General features: G+C 41.3%; 1 protein-coding gene across 2 annotated transcripts in view; it reads right to left on the bottom strand.

Annotated features, from left to right (window-relative positions):
- Bmpr2 (bone morphogenetic protein receptor type 2) overlaps positions 1–20278 on the bottom strand; it is a 112763-nt gene that overhangs the window by 8698 nt on the left and 83787 nt on the right. For both annotated transcript variants that reach the window (XM_048428779.3, XM_048428778.3), the window contains exons 9-12: positions 19949–20096; positions 11868–12004; positions 7494–7666; positions 966–2248 (exon numbers count right to left, since the gene is read on the bottom strand). In XM_048428779.3, the coding sequence (XP_048284736.3) occupies positions 966–2248; positions 7494–7666; positions 11868–12004; positions 19949–20096 (1741 nt within the window). The remainder of the gene's footprint in view (positions 1–965; positions 2249–7493; positions 7667–11867; positions 12005–19948; positions 20097–20278) is intronic.

Raw genomic sequence — 20278 nt, 5'->3', positions numbered from 1 at the left:
GTGTGTACCACCGCCACTTGACTTAGGTTTTCTTTTCTTTGTGGTGCTGGAGAGGAAAACCTGGGCCTTGTTTACAACACAAGTGTTCTACCTCTGAACTCCATGTCCAGCCAAGGGGCTAGACTTGCTGTTTGGAGACCTTCTTCCAGCCCACACATTCCGTAGTTTAAGAGAGCATAATTATGCATAAGCATGACTCTTTTTTCTTTCATAAATGCAAACAGAAAGAGAAATTATTTTACCTAATAATGACTGTTAAGAGATTCTGGTGAGCTCTCCTGTCTTGGGCTGTAATCCCACTAGAGCAAGGGACCACACAGCAGTTTATCTGTCTGGGTTCCAGCCCACAGCACTGTGCTGTTGTGTGTGAGCCTCAATAAAGAGGGCACTTAAGGAACTGAGAACAACTTCAGTGCTTCCTGAGACTTCTCTTGACTCCTAGGACTTTCTTACTGGATGTGGTGGCACCGGCCTTTGATCCCAGCACAATGTGAGTTTAAGACTGGCCTGGTCTATACAAGTCCCAGGGCAGCCAGGGCTACAAACAGAGATCTTGTCACAAACAAACACGAAATACATATAAAGACTTACTACGTTAAAACTAAAAGTAGATTTAACATATGATTATGTATAACAAATGCTTTAGAAGTAGAAGTAGCATAATGTTGCTACTTGGTGCTCTGACACTAATAGGTGCTGATTTAATCTTCTCTGTCACAACAAGTGCATGAGCCACATCATAAAGAAGCCATCAAACAACATATAGATTAAGCTGGCAATTCTTCTGACCATCGTGATACTAGCTTTTTAATTTTCAATGACCAAAAAAGAAGGAGAAAGGGAGGGAGAAAAAAGGTTCATTTTCCCCACTTTACTACAATCTAATCCTTCTGAGGCCCAGTCACTGTCTCTGGAGATGACAGAGGTGAAGACTCTGAAGGACACTTCCCCACAGCCCCACTTACTCTGTATACTGCTGCCATCCAGGATATTTGTGGCTGACAGATCCAGAGAACTGGGCCTCTGTGCTCTTCTGGGCTTCGAGGGCCCAGGATCTGCAACTGTGCTTGTAACACCCTGTGCAACTCCATCTTGTTCGGAGCACGGATTGCTGTTGTTGTTATTGGAATTAGTTCGGCTCCCTTCAAGGGGCCGTTCCCGCCTGTCTACCAAACGGTCCAGAACCCCTTCATCATGGCCAGCTTGCTGCTCTCGTCTCAGTAAAGGTTCATGCTCATCAGGACTGGAATTAATATTCAGCCGGGTATCCTCGCCAATAAACTGATTCTGCAGCATTTCTTGAGCCCTCTGTGCCACTATGTTGGCTGCCTGGCCAGATGGCACCGTCCCATTGGCATACTGGGTTGTGGCGACATGGGAATTAACATTGTGGCTTCTACCTGCCACCCCATTCATAGTCACCGTCACTACATGGGGTTCTGCGGCATTGATTGTATTCATCTTGGCAACTCCAGTTTCTACCTGTTTCAAGTTTGATTTGTGCTTGTTGCCAAATTTTAGCCGGGGTTCTTTTGTTGAATTTTTGGTGTTCAAAGGCAAACTAGTGGGTCTCTTAGGCAGGTTCTGTTGCTTAGGGAGAGGATAGATCTGAGCAGGTGGAACATCAGGGATTAAGCATGCCTGGCCATTTGTAGCCTGTGTGAAGTCCTGCTGTCCAGTTACTTCCACTGCAAGCTTGATGAGTGGATAGAGCAGGCTGGAACTGGTACTGCTCAAGGGGTCTGGCCCGCTGAACTGCTTGAGCGAGTGCTCCATGAGGTTCTCGTCAGAGCTCTCCTTGAGGTTCTTATCAACTTCCTTTGGGTCTAGCTTGTTGGTCTCCAGGTCTTCTTCCGTCAGCTGCAAGCAGACAGGGGTTGGCCCAATTGACTGTGCGACATTCGTGGCATGCAGATTGGCTTCATCTGGGTACGGCATCTCAGAGATGGTGGTCATGCCCGTACTCGGAGTGAGGCCTGTGGTGTTTGTGGTGGTGGTGTTTGTGGACAGGCTGGTGACGCTTGTTTCAGGGCTGGGGATCCGAGCTTGTGCTTGCTGCCGTTCGTAATTAATTGAGTTTCGGTTCTTTTCTCCTACAGTCAAAGGCGTGCTGCTGGACATCGAATGCTCCGAGGAAATATTCTTCACAATGCTATCAGTGTGATGTATGGAGTCTTCAATATATGAGGAAGAAGAATAATCTGGATAAGGCCCAATTTTTGGCACACGCCTATTATGTGACAGGTTGCTTGAAGAAAGAAAAGAGAAGGAGTGAGCACGGGACATAAACTTAGGACAGCTGCCTAGTCCACAGGGTTCAAAGTCCAGCTGCTTTTCACTGTATGCTCTGCATTCTGTTACTGCGCGTGTTTATTTAGTATGTCTGGGTACATGTGGAGAGCAGAGGTCAACGTGTGGGAGTCACTTCTCTTCCAGCATGTGGGTCTCAGGAATCAAACCAGGCTGCCAGTCTTGGCAGCGAGCACTTCACCCACCAAGCCAACTCACCGGCCTATTTCACTCTTAAATGATAATTAAGAGATTACTTCAAAATCCTAGTAAGTGTTAACGGCTTGCTGAATACAAATTTCATTTTGGCTTACAAGAGTTAATTTAGGGGGGCTGGAGAGATGGCTCAGAGGTTAAGAGCACTGCCTGCTCTTCCAAAGGTCCTGAGTTCATTTCCCAGCAACCACATGGTGGCTCACAACCATCTGAATGGGGTCTGGTGCCCTCTTCTGGCCTGCAGGCATACACACGGACAGAATATTGTATACAAAATAAATAAATAAATATTTTTTTAAAAAGTTAATTTAGTGGCTGGTGGGATGACTCAGTGGTTAAGAGGCTCAGCCGCTCTTTGATTCCCAGCTCCTACATGACAGACAGCTCACAAGTACCTGTAATTCGAGTCCCTGGAAAGCCAGCGACACCTTCTGGCCTTAGCAGCACTGCAGGAACATGGGGCATACACATTCAGGCAATCATATATACAAAAAATAAAGTCTCAAGCCGGGCAGTGTGGCGCACACCTTTAACCCCAGCACTTGAGAGGCAGAGGCAGGCGGATCTCTGTGAGTTCGAGGGCAGCCTGGTCTACAGAGTGAGTTCCAGGACAGCCAGAGCTTCACAGAGAAACCCTGTGTTGAGAAAACCAACGAACAAACAAAAACACCTCAAAAATACATATAAAAGAGTTAATTCTGTCTGCAGGTAACATTTTACTAAAAATTCCTAAAGATTCTACAGAAAGTTGTTAAGCTAATAATCAAAATCTACAAAACTGGAAGTAGCAAAATGAACATGAATTGTAGTTCTGTAAGCATTGACCATGAACAACCACAGTTCCCGGCAAGCTAGCATTGACCATGAACATCACAGTTCCCATTCTGTCACAGGTGTAGAGACAGAAGTCGCGTGGCGCTTATGGGGTGAGGGTTGGAGGGTTGGAGGGAATGGAACAGCTCCACTGGAAATGGACAATGGTGATGGTCACGCAACAATGTGAACACACTTCACGTGTCCCTATTTCACAGTGGATAATATAATGCAGAAAATGTTACATTTCAACCACACCTTAAAAACAAACAAACAGGGCTGGAGAGATGGCTCAGCGCTTAAGAGCCTGTTCTTCCAAAGGTCCTGAGTTCAATTCCCAGCAACCACATGGTGGTTCACAACCATCTGTAATGAGGTCTGGTGCCCTCTTCTGGCCTTCAGGCATACACACAGACAGAATATTGTATACATAATAAGTAAATAAATAAATATTTAAAAAAAACAAACAAACAAAAAGTTACTTGGAAAAAGAGAAAAAAAAGTTAATTCTAAAATATCACCTATAATTTTATAATAACAAATACATCTTTTATGAATTATATACCTATACAAGCAACATTGTTTTGTAAATAGAGGAACCATGGGATACATTTATTTTATTCCTGTAACCCTAGGTCCAATAGTATATGCACAACAAATATAAACTAGGTTCAAATAACCAAGTGATAAAAAGAACACAGAATTTGTTCATTCTTCCAAAACATCCTCATTTAAGAGGCACATGCTAACAATGGAACATACCTTTCTGCAGGAGTCACTATTGGTGTAAGTTTCTGTAGAGCTAAGCTATGAGGCAGAAGACGGCACTCGGATAAAGGAACAAAGCCGAACGGCCAATAGCTAGGCACGAGAAAGGACAGGTGGGGCTGGCATGGAGCGAGAATAAATAGGAGAAATTCAGGGAAGAGATTGAGGGTTGAGAAAAGAAGAGAAGGATGCCAGGGGTCTGCCACCAAGCCAGCCATGGAATAAGAAGGAAAGAAAAATGTATAGAATAAAGAAAGGTTAAAAAAAAAAAAACCCAGGGGAAAAACAAAGACAAACGGGATAGCTTAAGTTAGAAAGGCTGACTAGAAACAAGTAGAAACAAGCCAAGCTAAGGCCGGACATTCACAAGTAAGAATAAGTCTCTGTGGTTTATCTGGGAGCTGGGTGGTGGCCCCCACAGAGGAGAACCCACTGGCACCATCGCTCCCAGAAGAGACAGCTCTGGACTGTCCTGGCACACTTAAAAGAGGGTCTGTAAAGGAGACTAGCATCTTATGCGGGAATGGCAGCAACCACGAAAAAGGAAGCTAAGGAGATACGGAGAAGTTAAGGCACAGTAAGATGAAACCCACAGTGCAAACAACCCTTATGTGAACTCTCATTTAGGAGAAACTTGGGAGAGATGGAGGTACAAAGAGCCATTCCAAGTAGAGGTGAATAACAAAAGGGGGAGGAAAACCAAAGTAGAGGCTAGGAGTTTTTTTTTTTTAATCATTCAAGAAAAATTCAAAAGTATTTAAAGTAGAAACTTCAGCTGACTTTTTTTTTTAAGACTTTATGTGTATAAGTATTCACCTGTAGTGCCTGCAGAGGTCAGTGAAAGGAGCTGGACTTCCTGGAACTGGAGTTACAGACGGTTAGGAACCACAATGTGGATGGGAGCTGGGAACTGGAGTTACAGACGGTTAGAACCACAACGTGGATGGGAGCTGGGAACTGGAGTTACAGACGGTTAGAACCACAATGTGGATGGGAGCTGGGAACTGGAGTTACAGACGGTTAGGAACCACAATGTGGATGGGAGCTGGGAACTGGAGTTACAGACGGTTAGGAACCACAATGTGGATGGGAGCTGGGAACTGGAGTTACAGATGGTTAGGAACCACAATGTGGATGGGAGCTGGGAACTGGAGTTACAGACGGTTAGGAACCACAATGTGGATGGGAGCTGGGAACTGTTGGGGAATATTATTTTAGGGTGTGTGACTTTTGTTTATGCTGCATTTGTTTAACTCTGTGAAACTGTGGTTCTTTGCCTGTCTAAAACACCTGATGGTCTAATAAAGAGCGGAATGGCCAATAGCGAGGCAGGAGAAAGGATAGGAGAGGCTGGCAGTGAGAGTATAAATAGAAGAACTCTGGAAAAAGAGGAGGAGGAGGGCGTCAGGGGACAGCCACCTAGCCACAGCGTAAGAAGGGAAGTAAGATATTCAGAAGTAAGAAAGATAAAAGCCCAGAGGGAAAAGGTAGATGGGATAATTTAAGATAAAAAAGAGCAGGCAAGAAACAAGCCAAGCTAAGGCTGGGCATTCCTAACTAAGAAGAAGCCTTCTCGTGTGATTTATTTGGGAGCTGGGTTGTGGGCCCCACAAGAAGCCAAAAGAGTAAAAACAACCAACAACAGGGAACGGAATCAGGGTGTGCTGAGAGAGCGGCAAGGGCTCTAACTGAACCATCTCTGTAGTCCCTTCATTTGACCATTGACAGATGTACAACCTGCATATTTTACAGATTATAGGGAAGCAGAAATACAGAAGAAGATGGAAGAAGGCTTCTCTAACGTGTAGAGTGAGCACTTCTATTAGAACAGGTAGTCTCTTTCTACTCTCCTTGATTTGTGATATGCCAGTGTCAAATTAATAGGGATGTTTCGGCTGTTCAATTTTCGAAACGGTTTTAATCTGCAGTCCAGACTGGTCTGGAGCTCAACACATAGTCTAAGTAGGCCTTGAACTTTTGGCAAACCTCCTGTCTCAACCTCCAAGTTTTGAGATGGCAGGCATGAACTACCACGCCTGGCTTCATGTTTTTAAAAAATAGTTTATTTGATTTTATGAGTATTGGTGTGAGGATGTCGGACTCCCTGGAAACGAGTTACAGATAGTTGTGAGCTGCCATGTGGGTGCTGGGAATGGAACCTGCGTCCTCCGCAAGAACAGCCAGTGCTCAGCCCCCAAGCTGTCTCTCCAGTCCTAAAAAGCCTTTTTATTTAGGATCTAAAGGTACAGTGCCAGCAAAGGAAATGTTTCATAGGACAGCATTCACAGTGGAGCCGAGAGAAGTGTCCGTGTGTTCTGTAAGGACTACTGGTGAGGCAGTGCACGAGTCTCGTGTCCACTACAACAGTAGCAGATACACGGGCAGAGTCACGTGTGCTTAAGAAACAAAACACTAATAAACACAAGACAGACAAAGTACACGTACAAGTTATAAACTTTTACAACTATAAAAATGTTTTATCTTTAACATTAAAGTTAAGTTACACTAATTCCCCCCTCCCCTTTTGGTTTCTTGAAACACGTTTTCTCTGTGCAGCTCTGGCAATCCTGGACCTTGCTCTGTAGACCAGGCTGGTTAATAAAGAGTCATTGCTTTTACTGGATCTTTAGATATGAAATTACAGATTCTGTCTTGTATTCACACCACATAAATATTTTCAGTATAAGAATGGAAACAGGCTAGAGAGAAGGCTCGGTGCTCAAGAGCAGGTGCTCTTCCTGTAGAGAATCTGAATTCACTTTACTGCTCCATAGCTCACAACTGACGAAAATCCTAGCTCCAGAGGGATCTCACGCCTCTGGCTCCAGACACCCAAACTTGTGCACATCGCTGCTTCCACCTCCACACACACACAATTAAAAATAACAAAAATAAATCTTCTTAAAAAAAGAAAAGACTGAGGATATTGGGGGGCTGCAGAGATGGCTCAGAGGTTAAGAGGCTGCTCTTCAAGAGGTCCTGAGTTCAATTCCCAGCACCCACAACTCACAGCCATCTGTGAAATCTGATGCCCTCTTCTGGCCTGCAGGCAGAACACTGCATACATAATAAATTTAAAAAAAATCTTACAAAGAAAACAATTTAAAGCTGGGCGGTGGTGGCGCATGCCTTTAATCCCAGCACTTGGGAGGCAGAGGCAGGTGCATCTCTGTGAGTTCGAGGCCAACTTGGTCTACAAGAGCTAGTTCTAAGACAGGCTCCAAAGTTACAGAGAAACCTTGTCTCAAAAAACCAAAACCAATTTTAAAAAGACTGGGGATATTGAAAGAAAAATGCTACACAAGCTATCACATTACTAGGCTGACTTATCAGTGTTTATTTCCTGTTCTTCACATGGTCTCCGTTGCCAACAGTTAAGTGACAGCCATGAGCCCCCAGGGTCTTACCGTTCATTCTGCATGGCAGTAGACATGGGGTTGACCGTTGGGCTCACAGACTTGTTTCTCTCCCATATCATCATAAGTTCAGCCATTCTCTCCTCAGCACACTGCGCCGTGAGCCGAGCCTCTGCGTCCTGGTCCCAGCAGTCTTCAATCGTTTCCTTGAGTGATCTCACTGCCTACAGCACAACAGACATCAGAGAGCATAATGTGACAACTGTGCTCAGGGTTTTAATTTAAAATATGTCAAAGAAAATCAGGTTGTACATATACGTATGGTTTTGGGTCTTTTTTGTGGTTGTTTCCTTTTTTTCTTTTAGATTTATTTTTATTCTGCATACCATATCTATCTGGGTTTTTCAAGACAGGGTTTCTCTGTGGCTATGGAGCCTGTCCTGGAACTAGCTTTTGTAGACCAGGTTGGCCTCGAACTCACAGAGATCCGCCTGCCTCTGCCTTTCAAGTGTTAGGATTAAAAAGCATGTCACTATGCCCAGCTATTGGTTTTATTATTTGTTATAATATTTATTTATTTATTTATTTATTTAGGTTTCAGGGACTTAATTAAGCTACAGCCCCAAATGTCCAATTTCAAACAAACAAAAAAAAAATGACAAAGGAAACCAAGTATTGTACTTGAAATTTTAGCACTTGGGAAGGAGAGGCAGAAGGTCAGGACCTCAAAGATATTCTTGATCCTAGAATGAATTCTTTGAGACAAGACTGGGATACATGAGATCCTGCCTAAAAACAAAAAAGCAAAAGGAATGCAAAGAAACAAGAATATGTTATCTATTTACAGGAAAATAAAATCTTAGCAGAAATTGAGAAAGCACAAGCATTAGAGGTGTCAAAAAATTTTAAGTGAACCAAAGAACTAAGAAAACAACAGATGAAGAACTGAATTAAGAAAACATCTCCTCCTCCCCCACCAGACAGGGTTTCTCTCTGTAGCCCACTCAGCCTGTTCTGGAACTCACTTTGTAGACCAGGCTGGCCTTGAACTCAAAGAGACCCGCCTACCTCTGCCTCCTGAGTGCTGGTAATAAAGATATGTCACCATGCCTGGTCTAAGAAAACAATTCCTTAAAAATAATTTTATTTATTTATCTATGTATGTATCTACCTATCATCAATCTATCATCCATCAGGGGAATCTATTAAATCAGGGGAAGTCACTGTTGTAGACATGCTCTGTAAGTTAAGTTAAAAGGGTTCTCCAACTTGAAATTTAAAAAGTAATTCCAGGTAAATATAAGAGTCAATAACCTTTGTTTGTTTTGCTTTGTTTGGTTTGGTTTATTTGAAGACCAAGCTGGCCTCCAACTCACAGAGATCCGCCTGCTCCTCCCCGACCCCAGCGCTGGAATTAAAAGAATGTTCCACTATGCCCACCTTAATTGCATTTTTTTTTAAATAGCTCTTCCTTTTTTAAAGAATTAATAAGCCTTTGGTCACTTTAATAAGCTACATACTTCCTCCCTGACTCTTTTTTTTTTTTAAAGATTTATTTATTTCTTTATTATGTATACAACATTCTGCCTCCATGTATGGCCGCACGCCAGAAGAGGGCACCAGATCTCATTACAGATGGTTGTGAGCCACCATGTGGTTGCTGGGAATTGAACTCAGGACCTCTGGAAGAGCAGCCAGTGCTCTTAACCACTGAGCCATCTCTCCAGCCCCCCTCCCTGACTCTTGAACTGCATTGCTACTGTAGAGAAACTTTCTTCTTTTGGCTATACCATCCATATCAAGTTTAAATGGATTTGTTGGACGTAAACCAAATATTAAAAGTCCCTCACTTAGCAACCTCATCTAAATTAGAAGTTAAGAGTTTTCAGATAAATCTGTATATGCTGCATTTCCCACAATGGTAGGGTTGCCAACAAATACTTCAAAAGAATAGATCTCAGGTATTGCAGTGAAATGAAACAACGTAAGGAGGATGAAAAGATGAAGTTGCAGTTGATTGTATAACAAACTCTCGGAGATTTCACAGACGGCAGCGCTGGGGAATCCTGGCAGAGTACACTTCACCCCCTCACCTGCCTAAGGAACTGCCCAGGTCTGCATAGCAAAAACTGCCATTTGGAGGCAACCGTGTATATGAATTTAACAAGCTCTTTAATAGCCATATACTTAAAGATTTCAATCTCATCTCAAACATAAGATAGATTTGAGGTTAATCTCTTAACAAAGATGACCACTAAGATAAAGCTCAATCTATCTGAATGGATGCACAGGGACTCTCTAGTCTCTCTCTCTGACACGAATGAAAATATTCTATTCTGCTGAGGCAATCTGTAAGTAGGACGGGAAAATATAAGTAAAATGATTTAAATTATTAAATTTCTTCATGTTCTTTAATTAGAGCTAAGAAAATTAATTTGTACTAAGTATTAAAATGTAATAAATACCTTCAGAAGTAATCATCATTACATTACCACCCTAAAAAGAGATCACTGAGGAAATACGAAGCAATACAACCTTCTGGAGATAAAAAATAGGATTGTAGAAATTGAAATAAAAATTTTAATTTTTATTGAGGATGTGTAGTAGAGGTCAGAGAACAACTGTGTAAATCAGTTCTCCCCTTCCACTTTGTGAGTTCCAGGAGTTGAAATACATCATCAAATATGGTGGCAAGGGCCTTGACCTGATGGGCCATCCTGCCATCCCAGGAAATTAAAAATATAATGAACAAATAATTGATACAACAGTGTTAGTAAAGAAATTAATGGACTACTCAAAAGGTAAAGTTGAGCAAATGCTGAACAATTAGAACACTGAGAACCAAACGGAAGCTGAGACGCAGTGCAGTTGGTAGAGGGCTGGCACACATGAAACCCACATAAACCAGCACAGCACAGTGGCACACAGGCACTTCAGAGGCGAAGGCAGGAGTTCAATATCCCCAGCTATGCAGTTAGTGTGATCTCACATAGCCCTGTTTCCCAAACAAACAAACAAAAAACAACAACAGAAGGGGAAAAAAAAAAAGAAATTCAGACCTGGAATGTCAGGTGGTTCAATACTAGTTTAATGAAAATTCCAAGAATAAAGAAATGTAAGGAAAGAAGTAATTTTCTTTTCTTTTTTGGTTTTCTGAGACAGGGTTTCTCTGTAGCTTTGGAGTCTGTCCTGGAACTAGCTCTTGTAGACCAGGCTGGCTTCCAACTCACAGAGATCCACCTGCCTCTGGCTCCTGAGTGGTGGGATTAAAGGCGGTGCCACCACTGCCCAGTCCAATGGAATGTTTTCTAAGTTGCCTTGATCATGGTGTCTATGCACATCATAGAACTACTACTAAGACGGTCAACACGGGAGAGGCGGAGGAGGAGGCGTTCAAGTCATTTTCAGCTGTGTAGGGAGTTTAAGGGCAATCTGGGCTTAATGAGATCCTATCTTGAAAGAGAGAGACAGACAGAAAGAAAAAGAGAAAGAAAGAAGGAGAGAAAGACAGAAAGAAAGCTGATAAAACAAAAAGCAACGGACGGTCTGTGTGAGATGGGTGGGAGGGTCAAGGACTATTCAAGGTAGTCTGACAACCTGAGTTCTGAGTTCAACCCTGGGAACCCAGTTAAGTAGGGTTCAGTGTCCTGAATGCATGAACCCAGCACATGTCCTGTGGCCTAGAAGGCTAGGTACACTGGAGAAGAGTGTGGGAGAATACAGAGGGACCCTGTCGTGTGACTTCCACAAGTGCACCACAGCCCCGACAATGGAGTAAGACTGGCCCACACCCAAATTCTCATTATGAAGACTGGAGGACAGAGCACATCTTCGCAACTTTGAAACCATTACTCTGGTGATTTATTACTCATGTGTGATACTAAGATGGAAAGTTTTTAAACATGCAAGGATTTGTAATGTTTAACACCAAACATATAGTAATATGTATTACTTAAACAGAATTTCATCAAAAGAAGAAAATTATCTAAAGAGAAAGACAAAGACTTGAAAAAAATGTTTGAGGAGAACCTAGAGAGAACAGAAAAGACAAGGAACCAGGGAATCTACTGGACGGTGTTTTTAAAATAAGCTTTTCCAAAAGCAAGACCGTAAAGCAATGAAATAGTATGCGTGGTTTCTACGAGTCCAAGCTCAGTATTTTGTTGTATAGGAAATGTTTAAATAAACACAATTCTGATGTTTTTGCTTTATTTAACTTTTTAGATCTACCTCTACACCACCATCGCCAATCTGACTTTGACAGTGTTTTACACTGAAGCCCAGGCTGGTCCTGAATGTGTGATTCTGTTGCCTCACCCAGTGGTGGGGTACAGGCATGAATCACCACAGCTAGGCGGCTTCTATTTTTTGCTTCAAGAACATTTAAACTTATCTAGTTCTAGTCAGAAGTCCTCATTTTCTTACCAGGCTGTTTTCTTTCCAGGCTTCTGGGAATTTGGGTCTCTGTTTTTCTCTCGACACAAGAACCTGCATGTCCTCAAAAGTGGGATGGTTGCCAACTTCTGTCTGGAAAGCCATCTGGTATTCTGGTGCAGACTCACCTGTGTATTTATGGAAAGAATAATTCTAATTATCATAGAGGATAAAATAACAGAGGTATTTCTAGTATCAAATAAACACAGAAATCATATGCATTAAAGCCTTTCAAGCATACATGCAAATTTCAGATACTTTATTGTTGTTTTAGTCTATTGTTAATATTTAGAATAGTCTCAATTTTTATTGATAAATGAAATAGTTTCAATGCTACACAGATATTTTACTTATCTTATTCTTTGGTGTTGGGGATCAAACTCTAAGCCTTAAATATGGTAAGTATGTACTTGAATATTGAGCCCTGTTTTTAAAACAGTCAAGTATTCTAACAACTCGGGCTCTGCTGCATAAAAAAATAATTAATTTTTGTAAATTTTAAAAATACTGAGAGAGGGTAAGAATGTATGGATTGTTTTGACTATTCAAATAGAAACAAGATCTTGGCATGTTCTGTGGAGTTTTTTCATCTGGGTCATTATAACTCTTTGTTCTTGTGCCCGTGAGATAAGGAAGGCAGACATTACTGTTTTGCTGACAGGAAGATTGAAGCACACAAGAGTTAAGTGACTTTTCCAAGGAAGAGACGAAGCCGAGATTAGAACCGAAATGCCCTAACCTCCATCCTTTCTCATTTAGCTTGTTATTTTAATACATAGAGCAGGGGTGAGGAGCCAGGAAGACTGTGGGTCTCCTATAGGCCAGTGGTTCTCAACATGTAGGCTGTGACTCCTTTGGCAAGCCTCTATTTCAAAAAATATATGACGATTCATAACAGTAGTAAAATTGTAGTTATGAAGTAGCAACAAAACTGACTTTATGGTTGGGGTGTCAAACATGACGAACTGTACTAAAGGGTGGCAGAGATCAGAATTTGAGAATCCTACTGTAGGCCACTAGATTTTTATGTATTAGTTGTAAGGGGTTTTCTGTATAGTTCAGTATGTTTATTTATTTATTCGTTTATTGGTTTTTATCAAGGCTGGGTTTCTCTGTGTAGCCTTCGCTGTCCTGGAACTCACTCTGTGGACCAGGCTGTGCCTCTGCCTCCTGAGGGCTGGGATTAAAGGCCTGTGCCACCACTGTCCAGCTTCAGTCTGTTTAAAAACGCACTTAACTTTATCACATTTTGTAAAAGTCAGAATTATTTCGTCGTAAGCTGCAAACGGTACCTATTGATGGCACACACAGTTATCAAATACTGGTAGAATAGTTAATGATGATTTAAAATTCTAGATTTAAATACTACTTGTTAAGAGGAAAACTTAAACAATGACACGGTCATTGTCATAATTTTTTATAGGACCAACTATAGTATGGCTCAGGGGTAGAGCAGCACCTAGCACGCAGGTGTCCGGGTCTAGTCCCCAGCCCTGAAGAGACAGACCTGCTGCCATGGTGTATGCCTGTAATCTAGTCCCTCAGGAGGGGCAGCAGTAGGATCTAGGTCAGAGCCATCCTTGACTGCATAGGAATGTGAGGCCAGCCTGGAACAGAGAAAACCCTGTTTCTAAAGCAAAACAAAACTGAAAAATTGTGATATTTGAAACATTCTGGCTGAACTAGAACAGAGCCACTGACTTCATAAGGCATGGTGTATTGTTAGTATTTAGAATAGTTTCAAATTTTGTTGATAAATGCAATAGGGGTTTCAATGCTATACAGGTATTCTACTTAACTTATTCTTTACTGTTGGGGATTGACCTCAAGGCCTTAAACATTCTAAGTACATTCTTCAACACTGAGCCCTGGATACCTTTTTAAAGTATACCATGGAGTTGTATCTCAGACTAGATAGGTATTTTAAATTGGTTTTGACTGGTATTAAATTTAGGAGTGAAATATTATAAGGAATACTTAATACTTGAAATTATGCCTGAACTCTGATCTCATGTTAGAAAATAAAGAAAAATGCCAGGATTTAGTACATCAAGCAACCAAATTTAAGAGGAGAGACTGAAACATCACTCACCAAAGAAAATCTATTTTTTTTAAATTTTTAAATATTTACTTATTTATTTATTATGTATACAGCATTTCTTCCATGTATGCCTGCAGGCCAGAAGAGGGCACCAGACCTCATTTACAGATGGTTGTGAGCCACCATGTGGTTGCTGAGAATTGAACTCAGAACCTTTGTAAGAGCAGGTAATGCTCTTACCCTCTGAGCCATCTCTCCAGCCCATCAAAGAAAATCTAAATCTAGTTTTTCAATAAACACTTATTTGGAGCTAACTTTACTAATACTCTGAGGACACGAAGATGTTAAATGCCTGTGATGATGGGAGATACTGGCCTTAACAGATTTTCTTAAAATTTTACAGTCACTGGATTGCTCAAGGGAAGTCCTATAATCTTAATTTCTTTCAAAAACCTGAAAGGTACCTGAAAGCTAATCTCATTTTTCTGTCTGTCTGTCTGTCTGTCTGTCTGTCTGTCTGTCTCTGTGAATGCCTGCGATCGATCGATCATCGATCTATCTATCTATCTATCTATCTATCTATCTATTATGTCTGTGTGTATGCCTGCAGGCCAGAAGAGGGCACCAGATCTCATTACAGGTGATTATGAGCCACCATGTGGTTGCTGGGAATTGAACTCAGGACCTTTGAAAGAGCAGGCAATGCTCTTAACATCTGAGCCATCTCTCCAGCCCATGAAGACTAATTTCTAAGGCTGTCCTCTGACCTCCACATGCCATGAAGACAAAGCACTTGTACCCATGCCTCTGTAGCCAAACATACATTAAAAATAATAAGTTCTTTGGGCTAGAGAGATGGTTCAGTGATTACAAGCAGTTGATGCTCTTGCAGAGGACCTGTGTTTGGTTCCCAGTATTTATGTAGTAGCTCAAAAACATCTGTAACTTCAGGGTATCTAATGGCCTCTTTTGAACTCAACTGGCATCAGGCATTCACATGGTACATATTCACATGTGGAAAAAAATATCCATACACATAAAATTTAAAAATCATTGTGATGGTTTGAATAAAAATAGCCCCCATAGGATCATATATATTTGAATGTTTAGTCACCAGGAAGTGGAACTCTTTGAAAGGAACAGAAGAATTGGGAGGTATAGCCTTGTTGGAGTAAATGTGGTCTTGTTAAAGGAAGTGTGACTATCACTGAGGCCATTGAGGTTTTAAAAGACCATGCCAGATTCTGGTATGGATCAAGATATAGCTCTAACTACTTCTTCAGCACCACGCCTGCAATGCCTGCCATGCTCTCTGCCATGAGGATAATGGACTAAGCTTCTGAAACTATAATCAAGCTCCTAATTAAATGCTTTCTTTTATTAAAAAAAAACTGCCTTAGTTATAGTGTCTCTTCACAGCAATAGAAAAGTGACCAAGACAATCATAAAAGTAAAAAATAAAATAATAAATGCTTCAGTTATCTATCAATATTCCTTTCTAAACTTCTCCATAATTAGATCATCCTTCTGACTTAAATATTTCTGTTAAGTTCCTGGCTGCTGTTCTATTTTTCAGACCTCGAGGTACTTCCCTAGAACCAGATTCTTTCTTTGAATTTACTTTTGTTTGGTTTGGTTTTGTTTTGTTTGAGACAGGGTTTCTCTGTGTAGCCCTGGCTGTCCTAGAACTCACTGGCTTTGAATTCAAGAAATACACTTTCTTCTGCTCCCTGAGTGCTGGGATTAAAGGAGCGCACCATCACTGCCTGGCTGAGTTGACTTTTTTTTTTTAAAAAAAATATTTATTTATTTATTTATTATGTATACAATATTCTGTCTGTGTGTGTGCCTGCAGGCCAGAAGAGGGCACCAGACCCCATTACAGATGGTTGTGAGCCACCATGTGGTTGCTGGGAATTGAACTCAGGACCTTTGGAAGAGCAGGCAATGCTCTTAACCTCTGAGCCATCTCTCCAGCCCCTGAGTTGACTTTTTAAAAATATTTTTTGCTTGTTTGTTTTTCGAGACGGGGTTTCACTGTTTAACAGCCTTGGTTGTCCTAGAACTCGGATCTGTAGACCAGGATAGTCTACAAACTCACAGAGATCTGCCTGCCTCTACCTCCCAAGTGCTGGGATCAAAAGCATGTGACCTGCCTTGAATTTATTCTTAATGTGCTCTTTCTATCTACTTCAAAGGCAGGACTGTGATAGGTACTGTGATATTTAATTAATCCTTTTTTTTTTAATTTGGTTTTTCGAGACAGGGTTTCTCTGTGTAACAGCCCTAGCTGCCTGGAACTAGTTCTTTAGACCAGGCTGGCCTCAAATTCAGAGATCCACCTACCTCTGCCTCCCGAGTGCTGGGATTAAAGGCTGTGCCACTACACCTGACAGTGATGGGTCTCACTATGGTATTTCCATATATACTTACCTCTCTTCCCTCTTCCCTGTCCTCCCCCTGGTCACCTGTTTACATGTCACATGTACTGTAGTATTCCTCTCTCCTTTTCTCTGCCTCCCCCTCTCTCCTCTTATGATCCCCTTTCTCGTTTCAGAACCTAAGGCCACATCTGCCCCCGTAAATAAAAATTAGTATTTAGAATATGCATATGATAGAAAGCACAAGCTTTGTTCAAGGTGGCTTATTCACAGAACAAATCCTTTCTAGATTCATGCATTTTTTAAATTAGCGTCATGATTTAATTTCTTTTCATGGCTGAATAAATTTCCATTACTTTCTTTTATCCATCATCTAGTTCCAGTTCTGAGCTAACATGATTACTGCAGTAATGACCAGAAATGGGTAAATAGCTCAGTCACAAGAGCTAAAAATATACTCCAAAGTGGTATTGCTGTGTTGTGGAATTATCATCTTGTACACTGTAAAGATGTGGCACTCTTGATTGGTTTAATAAAAAAGCTGAGGGCTGGGTGTGGCGGTGGCACAGCCTTTAACCCCAGCACTCGGGAGGCAGAGGAGGTGGATCTCTGTGAGTCTGAGGCCAGCCTGGTCTACAGAGCGAGTTCTAAGACAGTTAGGACTGTCCCACAGAGAAACCCTGTCTCGAAAAACCAAAAAAAAAAAAAAAAAAAAAAAAAAGGAAAGAGAGAGAGAGAGGCTAATTTAAGTTATAAGAGCTAGTTAGAAACAAGTCTCAGCTATTGACCAAGCTTTCATAATTAATAATTCTCGATATGGTTACTTGGGAGCTGGCGGGCAGGACAGAAAAATTCACCTAAATTGCTTGGTCATATAGTAGGGGTTTTTTGGTTGTTGTTGTTACTAAGCTTTATTTATTTTGTGTGCATGTGTGTGTGCGCATGCTCATGACTGACAAGTTTGTAGAGTTTCTACTTCCATCTTTACGTGGGTTCTGGGATCGAACTCAAGTCATTAGGTCTATGTAGCAAGAGCCTTCACCAACTGGACCATCCTGCCAGCTGATATGGTGGTCAAAGAAACTTCCATATTAATTTCTATAGTGTCTCTGCCAATTTACTCCTGTCAGCAGTGATAGTCTATTCTGTCTTTTTTTTTTTTTTGGGAGGGGGGGAAGGTTCAAGACAGGGTTTCTCTCTGTAGCTTTGGAGCCTGTCCTGACACTCACGCTGTAGACTAGGCTGGCCTTGAACTCACAGAAACCCTCCTGTCTCTGCTTCCCAAGTGCTGAGATTAAAGGCATGTACCACCACCGCCCTGCATGATAATCTATTCTATATTAAGCCATCATATATATACTAAAATAGTGTTCTACAAATAAGACTTAATTGCCTTCCTACTAACAAAACTAAGGGGTTTTCAATTCCTTTTGTGGGAATTAAATCCAAGGTCTTTGCACATGGGAGGCAGGTACTCTACCACCGAGCCACATCCTAACTATTCATATTGTTCATAATTGTTTATTACAACAAAAGTAAAGCTAGGCAGTAGTGGCGCAGGCCTTTAATCCCAGAACTCAGGAGGCAGAGGTAGGTGGATCCTCTGTGAGTCTGAGGCCAGCCTGGTATATAAGAGCGAATTCCAGGACAGCTAGGGATGTTACACAAAGAAACGCTGTCTCGAAAAAGAATGAAAACAAAAATAAGTCATAGTTAGTACTTTTAAAACAAACAAATATGTTTCTGGTGGCTGGGAAGATGGTTCATTAGTAAAGTGCTTGCTATACCAGCATGAGATCCAGGGTTCAGATCCCCAGTACCCATGGAAAAGGCTGAGCCTAGTAATGTGTACCTAAACACCAATGCTGGGAGGTAGAAACAAATGGATTCCTGGAGTTTGATGGTCAGCAGGCCTAAGGAATCCAAAAGCTGCAGGTTTCGGTGAGAGCCCTTGTTTCAAAAGGCAAAGAGCCATCAAGATATCTGGTGACAATCTCTGACCTTCACACGAATGTGAATATATATGAGCATGCGCGCGCGCGCGCGTGCGCGCGCACACACACACACACACACACACACACACACACACACACGCACGCGCGTGTCCCTCCACTTCTCTGGGAGCAGTGCGTATGACTGCACACAGGGGAACTGTGCAGCCTGGATCACATGGAGAACACTTGTAAGTCAGCGCTATGAGAGCAAGGATTAAACAAACAACAAACAAAACTTAAAAATATTAAAATAAAAATAGGTTGTTGGTTATATTATGCTAATATAATAAAGAAATAATTCATACATCTTTCTAAAACTAAAACTATGTTACAATGTTAAAAATACAAACCAAACAAAAAAGGTGTGCCAAAACCCCAGTTAACAATTACTGTTATTTTCAGAAAAATTCTTGGTTAACTCTCTGTGGTTCTAATTTATAAATATACATTGGGTGTATACATATATACATTAAACTTACTGAATATATTGGATGTGCACATATATTCATTAAATTTATTAAATGTATGTTGGATGTATACATATATGCATTAAACTCACCAAATATACTGGATGTATAGTATATACATTAAATTTATTAAATATATTGGATGTATACATATATACATTAAATTTATTAAATATATGCCTTTTTTTTGGTTTTTTGAGACAGGGTTTCTCTGTACAGCTTTGGAGCCTGTTCTGGAACTAGCTCTTGTAGACCAGGCTGGCCTTGAACTCACAGAGATCTGCCTGCCTCTGCCTCCCGAGTGCTGGGATTAAAGGTGTGTGCCACCACCTCCTGGCTTAAATATATACTTTTAAAAGATTTATTTTTATTATTTTTAGTTACATGGATGTATATGTGCACCTGTGTGTAGATGTCATGTGGGTGCAGGTGGCCAGAGAGACCAGTGGCATTGGATCTTCTGGAGCTAGAGTTACAGGCAGTTGTGAGCTGCCTGAGATGGCTGTTGGGGCCTGAATTTGGGTCCTCTGGAAGAGCACACTCTTAGCTGCTGAACTTTCTCTAAAGACCCCAGAAAATTTACATTTAAGTACAATTACATTGTAGTAAGCTACATAACCATTAGTTCATTTAATCAAATATTGGAATTATAAACTAGTTTTATGTGTGTCTATGTGTATGTATGCCACATGTACAAGGGTGTCTAAGGAAGCCAGAAGGTGTTGGATCCCCCTGGAATTGAAATGGGGGCTGAGGACTTACTTACTATTGGAATAAAACTATTTAGATTAAAAACCTGAGTCATTTTTAACTAAAAAAATTCCGATTTATTTCATTCTGTTAATGACATTTTTATTCTGAATACTCCATATTCAGATGGCAATGAAATTAAGGTTTAAAAGAAAAAAGATTATTACATCCAACTGAGTTGAATTACATCCAAGTGAGAAAGAAGATACAACTCTATTACTTAAGAAAACTGACAAACCACTGGGTGATGATGGCACACACCTTTAATCCCAGCACTTGAGAAGTAGAGGAAATGGATCTCTTTGAGTTCTAGGACAGCCTGGTCTACAAAGCTAGTTCTATGACAGCCAAGGCTACACAGAGAAACCTTGCCTAGAAAAAACAAAACAAACCAACAGTAAAAAAACAAAGCCCTGATAAATTTAGCAGTGGTTCTTACCGGGGAAGAGGTCTGTACATCTCATGAACACCTCCCAGTAGATCAGCCCCAGCGCATACATGTCCACTTGCTTCAGCGCGGACTCACAGTCCCTCAGGTTCACGGCTCCTTCCAGCACTTCTGGCGCCATATAGCGAATTGTGCCAACCTGATAAATTAAGAGTTTTATTTTAAAGAAATAAAATGCAACATATGCTGAAGATCAAACATTAGCCCAGAAATCACATGTAAACTTTACTGGTGTTGGGGCTGGAGAGATGGCTCAGTGGTTAAGAACACTGGTTGCTCTTCCAGAGAACATGGGTTCAATTCCCGGCACCCATATGGCAG

Source organism: Myodes glareolus, chromosome 27, assembly GCF_982192425.1.
Source record: "Myodes glareolus chromosome 27, mMyoGla1.1, whole genome shotgun sequence".
In the NCBI taxonomy this organism is placed as follows: Eukaryota; Metazoa; Chordata; class Mammalia; order Rodentia; family Cricetidae; genus Myodes; species Myodes glareolus.
The sequence above is the reverse complement of the archived record's forward strand: the minus strand, read 5'-3'. Positions and strand labels throughout refer to the sequence as shown.